This window comes from Serinus canaria, chromosome 13 (genome assembly GCF_022539315.1).
Source record: "Serinus canaria isolate serCan28SL12 chromosome 13, serCan2020, whole genome shotgun sequence".
Classification (NCBI taxonomy): Eukaryota; Metazoa; Chordata; class Aves; order Passeriformes; family Fringillidae; genus Serinus; species Serinus canaria.
In genome coordinates, this window is record NC_066327.1 from 15,113,639 (window position 1) to 15,119,471 (window position 5,833).

Consider the following 5,833-nt stretch of genomic DNA (forward strand, 5'->3'; position numbering starts at 1 on the left):
TGTTTCAGTTAACTAGTCAAGGTTAGCTTAACACTGTCTCTGCTTTAAGTGACATTATGAGAAACAGAGGTTCAAAAGCAATTTTACACGTGCTGGATTCCACAGAATTTATGTTGACAACTTCTTAAGAGTATTTGTTCACCTTGGAGGTTTTTAAACTTCCCTGTGATGTCTTTTGTATTTATCTCTTGATTTTTTTAGGGGTAAAATTCCTGTGCAAAGGCTGCAAACCAGCATGCTCATCTTTCCCTGCCTGTTGCAGCTAAGGTAAGCATGGAAAGACCCTTTTGTAAAAAGAATGATTTGAGTAAAAACCGCTCCGATTTTGGGGCGGGCGAGTTTGCCAAGATGTTTTGGAGGTTTTGGGTCTGCTCGGACGGGCTTTCCCTGCTCTCGGGGTGCCCCGCTCGGGGCTCCGGCGGCTCCGCAGCGTTCGTCTCCCGCACGACCCACTGGGGACGCGGAGCCCGTCCGTGGCTTTTCCCCGCTGCCTGCCCGCAGGGTGACGATGCCGGCCGCAGTGTCAGCCTCGGGGCCGGGCTGGGAGCGGCGTGGGACGCTGCCCCCCGTCCGTGCCCACGCCCGGCGGGGCCGCGGCCGCCCAGGAGAGGGAGCCCGGCGGCCGCGGCTGCGCCGGGAGCCGGGGGCTGCGCCAGGCGGGGGGCGGCGCACGGAGCGCTGCCCCGGCCGAGCCCCCAGCCCCGGCCGCTGCCCCGCCGTGCCGGGAGCGGCTCCCGAGCGTGCTCCGGGCCATCTCCGCTCCCCCGGGTGGCGGTGCCCCTCCCGAGCATCGCCCGTCGCGGAGGCGCGGGGCCGGTACTCACGGTCCGCAGCAGCGCACCGAGCGCGGCTCGCAGCGCCCCGCAGCTCGGGCAAAGTGATCCCGGCTGCGCTAAACTCCACAAGAGCCGCTCCCGGAGCCCCGCTCTGCCTCTCGTCCCGGCTGCTCGGGACGCTGTTCCCCAGGAAGGCAGGAAAGGCTGCCCAGAAGAAGCGGCGCCCGACTGAAGATGTTAGAGGAGGCGAAGGGGGGTGGCTTTTTGCCCGCTGCGTGCCTCCATGCCTGTCATTCCCTTGTCTTAATCCTTTAGGAAGGAGTCGCCAGGCAGACAGAGCGTTCCTGGAGGGGTGATGCTGCCGAGCCCTGCCCCGGGCAGAAGGAAGCAGCCGGGAGATGCGCGGCCCGGGGCGGGCAGCAGGAGAGTGTGAGGAGCTGCCTCCGCCTGCGCCTTTCCGAGAGGGAAAAAGCATGGTGAGAGCTGGACCCGATCCCTGGAGCGCAGCCCCGCTGAGCAGGAGGTGGGATTATTCCGGAGTAGTTATGGAGAGCTATAACTTGGCAGCGGAGTGTTAAAGCGACTTGTTCCTGCTGGGAGAGAAACCAACCGACTGCGGGCATCGCCGGCGTGGTGGCCGAGGGAAGGTCACTCGGGTCCTTCTCCTCCTCCTCTCGCCTCTTTCTTCATCCGGCAAACGACCGAGGGAAAAACTGGTAATCGGCTCTTGCCAGTGTTGGGAATACCGTGCCTTTTGCCTGGGATGATTTGCCCTGATGTGCCGCCTCAACGGGATGTACAAAGTGCGACTGGGACTGATCCGGCCAACAAAGTTTGCAGAGTGATCAGCAGGGGCCCTGGGATGGAGGCAGCTGGGCACGCACCAGCAGGGTCCGTCACGCACGGTCCGACGGCACAGACCTGCTGCTCCCTTGAAAACTAACTCCCGGTGGTCCACTCTTACTTCTCCCCTGCCAATTTGCACTTTCAGGGAAAAACACCCACATACACGATGCAATGCAGTGTTCCTGTGTTGGTTTTGTATATAAGATTTGCTATGCAATTCCAAAACTAAAACAGGAGGAGAGACGGCCCTGCGTCCCAGAGCAAACAGGGAATCAGAGGTGAAAGGTAGGAGCCAGCATTTCTTGTTTAAGTCAAACTAAATAATAACCTGAGCTACTTCTTGCTGAAAACATTTAAAACACACCTACTGTACGTTTATTTATTTTGTCTTCGAAATGTATAACAGTTTGAAACAAAGTGAAGATTTGCTTTCTGATACTGCCAAGAAACAGAGTGAGAACTGGTGCATTTGGTTACAGGAATGTAGTGAGGAGGAAGGATGGAGTGTTTCATCAGTGAGACATTTAGGGAACTAGAGAAAAGGCATTTTGTCTGGTACGCTTCAGTAAATATGAAGGGCTGGTGCAGTGGACACTGGAAACACTCGATCAATAGTCTATTTAAGTGGGAATAGATGCAAGCATGGAAAAGTGATTGCTTTGCTGTGTGTGGGGTGTGTTTGCAGAGGACGGCAGCAGAACATTTACAGGTGAGCTGTCGGAGTTAGCTACTCCATGCAGGGGTGGTGCAGTGTGTTTCTGAAGGGATTGCTAAAACCCCTCTGTTTGTAGGGTGGACTGTGTTTGTGCATTTTCAGTTCCTGCCCACAGAGCTTTCGGGATGTTGTTCAGGATGATTCAAAGAGGGTGAGGTCTCTCTGGGGGCGAAGGGACTGTAGGCAAAGACCTTTGCTCGGTTTGGTGATGAGTAATTAATGGCCGTCTGATCTCTCTGATCTCTGCAAGGAGAGGAGTTCATGTCGTCATGAAAATCATGATATGATTTTCCCTCAGGAGAAACTATGACTTGGAACGACACCACTATGGACGGGGAAGGGTTGCTGGTGGAAAGGGACTCCTCTTCCTTTCGGATCCTCACGGGCTGCTTCCTCTCGCTCCTGATCCTCTCCACACTGCTGGGAAACACGCTGGTCTGCGCAGCTGTCATTCGCTTTCGCCACCTCAGGTCCAAGGTCACCAACTTCTTTGTCATCTCCTTGGCCGTGTCAGATCTCTTAGTGGCAGTTTTGGTCATGCCTTGGAAAGCTGTGGCTGAGATCGCCGGTTTCTGGCCTTTTGGTTCATTTTGCAACATCTGGGTGGCCTTTGATATTATGTGCTCAACAGCCTCCATCTTAAACCTCTGTGTCATTAGTGTGGACAGATACTGGGCCATCTCCAGCCCGTTTAGGTACGAGAGGAAAATGACCCCCAAGGCAGCCTTCATCATGATCAGCGTGGCGTGGACTTTGTCCGTGCTGATCTCCTTCATCCCGGTGCAGCTGAACTGGCACAAGGCTGCAACCACGAGCGTTTTGGACTTCAATGCCAGCTTAGAAGGTGTAACCATGGACAACTGTGATTCTAGCCTAAACAGGATGTATGCCATCTCCTCTTCTCTAATTAGCTTCTACATCCCCGTGGCCATCATGATAGTCACCTACACCAGGATATACCGGATTGCTCAGAAGCAAATCCGGCGCATCTCGGCTCTGGAGAGAGCAGCAGTGCATGCCAAGAACTGCCACAACCCAGGTGGCAACAGGAGCAGCATGGACTGCCAGCAGCCAGAGAGCAACTTCAAAATGTCCTTCAAGAGGGAAACAAAGGTGTTAAAGACCCTCTCGGTGATCATGGGGGTGTTTGTGTGCTGCTGGTTGCCATTTTTTGTGTTGAACTGCATGATTCCCTTCTGCGAGCCCACCCAGCCGTCCAAGGGAGCAGAGGCTTTCTGCATTAATTCCACCACCTTTGATGTTTTTATATGGTTTGGATGGGCCAATTCTTCCCTCAACCCCATCATTTATGCCTTCAACGCTGATTTCCGCAAGGCATTCTCCACCTTGCTGGGCTGCTACAGGCTCTGCCCCTTGTCTGGCAATGCCATCGAGACCGTCAGCATTAACAACAACGGGGCCGTGGTTTTTTCCAGCCAGCATGAGCCCAAAGGGTCCAGCCCCAAAGAGTCTAATCTGGTTTATCTGATTCCACACTCCATTATCTGCCCGGAAGAAGAACCTCTTAAAAAGGAAGACGAGGAGGGTGAACTGTCAAAGACCTTGGAGAAAATGTCTCCAGCACTGTCGGGTATCTTGGATTATGAAGCTGATGTTTCTTTGGAAAAGATCAATCCCATTACACAGAACGGGCAGCATAAAACCTGAACAGTAAGGTTTACTCAGCAAGACCTAATGGTCTATATTGTAGTAATCTTTTTTTGGGGAAAAAAAAAGATATACAAGATTTTTTTGGTAAGAACCTAAGGTCTAAGGGAGAAAAATGCACATTTAAACCAAGCCCAGAATTAATTTTCCTGGCATTCAGAGCAAATTTAACATTTCAAACAATAAACAGAAAAAGATACTGGAAATTGCTTATAAAAAGGGATGTTAAACTGTACTGTTCACCCTGAGGAAAATCTACACATTTAGATACAGTGCAGTTACAAAGAAAATGTTGCTTCTTCTCTGTACAGAGAAACCAGTTTCTAGGTAAAAGTGAGGCAAAAGATAAATGTTGAGTATTTAAAGATTAATGTTTACTCGAAGTTAAAAGATTGCTTTGTCTTGTGATAGTGGGTGTTAACAGGTCCTAATTAATGACTGAGGGATTGTAAAGGTAGGTAGATGCCTTCTTAAAATTATTTCTGACAAATAATTGAGCCTTATAATGAGAATGGTTATTTTTAAAGCTTTGGGAGGTAATATGTTGATACTGGTTTTATTTATTTATTGTTTTAAATTGATATTTTTCATATGTTATAACAGATCTAGCTTTATTTATGTTATTTAAGATGTTTAAATAATGGGATATTTTTGGAGTGTCATAACTGCATTTTGACCAGTCAACCAGTCAGCACTTTATTACAAGCTCTGATAGTCTGGAGAGCTGGTGAGGGGATTGGAGGAGTGTGAAGGAGCTCAGCAAGAAATGAAGGAATCAACAGAATTGATGCTGTGTGGAGTTGGTTTGCTCGTGGGCTTTTTTTATTTTTAAGTGGGATTTCTTTTAAAAGATAGGACCAGAGTTGACTGAGTTGCAAATTTTCTTCCCTTATAGAAATAAAAGAAATTGCTGCTATTTATTTTTAAAAAGTTTCATGTTACAGAGACTTTGCTAGAATGTGAAGTTTGTGGATCTGTAAATACCTTAAATATGACTACAACCTTAAGAAGAATCCAATTTGGGAGGGAAAGCTTCTTAGATAACAATTCTTAGTATATAGTGTTTTGTATTTATGTAAGATAAACGGCTTTCTCAGACTTTTCTTATTTCAAGTCTTGGATATCTTTTCTGAACAAACACACTGGGTTATACTGGTAGGAAGGATGCCAAAACCTGGTTATCCTGCAGGATCACCTGGAGCCTGCTGTCTGTCTGCTCCTCTGTCACAGTCAGAGTTATAACCTGAGGTCCCGGGAGCTGAGAGGACGTTCCAGTTTAGTGATTGCCATGGCAGTACTCCAGTCTGTCAGGAATAGTGGCCTCGTTACCATTTTGGATTAAAACATTTCTAAATAGGGCTGGAACTGCAGCCTCCATCTCAAAATCCTCCTGTGAACTCCAAAAAAGTTGCCAATGTTTAATTAAAAAATCCTGCTACTTTGCCACTGTCCTTCCCTGCTGCTTTCCCTCTGTAATGCCAAAAGCAATCAGTGAGCATTAGCAACAGGAACGTTGGGTGTTAATATTCAGCAGCATTCAAAGGAATCCATTTCTTTTCTAAATGGGAGAAAATACCCTTTGGAGCAACTTTTTCGTAACATATATCAAAACAAATGTGTTGTCAGGAAAAGAGAACTGAGAGAAAAAAAAAATTTAAAGTCTAACAAACTATATACATCCTGCATCAGGTCTGTGTATTTATGTATTGTGAATGTTTTCATAATTTTATTGCCTGTATGCTGCTTTCATACATATAATAAAATTATTTTGTGAACAGAAGGTCAAATAAAGCAATCTACATTGCATTTATTAAATACATGCTGGTTT

At 48.2% G+C, this 5,833-nt stretch overlaps 1 protein-coding gene across 1 annotated transcript; it reads left to right on the top strand.

The window, feature by feature from the left end:
• The first annotated feature begins 2,520 nt into the window (after positions 1–2,520).
• On the top strand, positions 2,521–5,492 carry DRD1 (dopamine receptor D1). Its single transcript, XM_018924404.3, has one exon. The coding sequence runs from the start codon at positions 2,644–2,646 to the stop codon at positions 4,003–4,005; it is 1,362 nt and encodes a 453-aa protein (XP_018779949.1). The 5' UTR covers positions 2,521–2,643; the 3' UTR covers positions 4,006–5,492.
• The last annotated feature ends 341 nt before the right edge of the window (positions 5,493–5,833 follow it).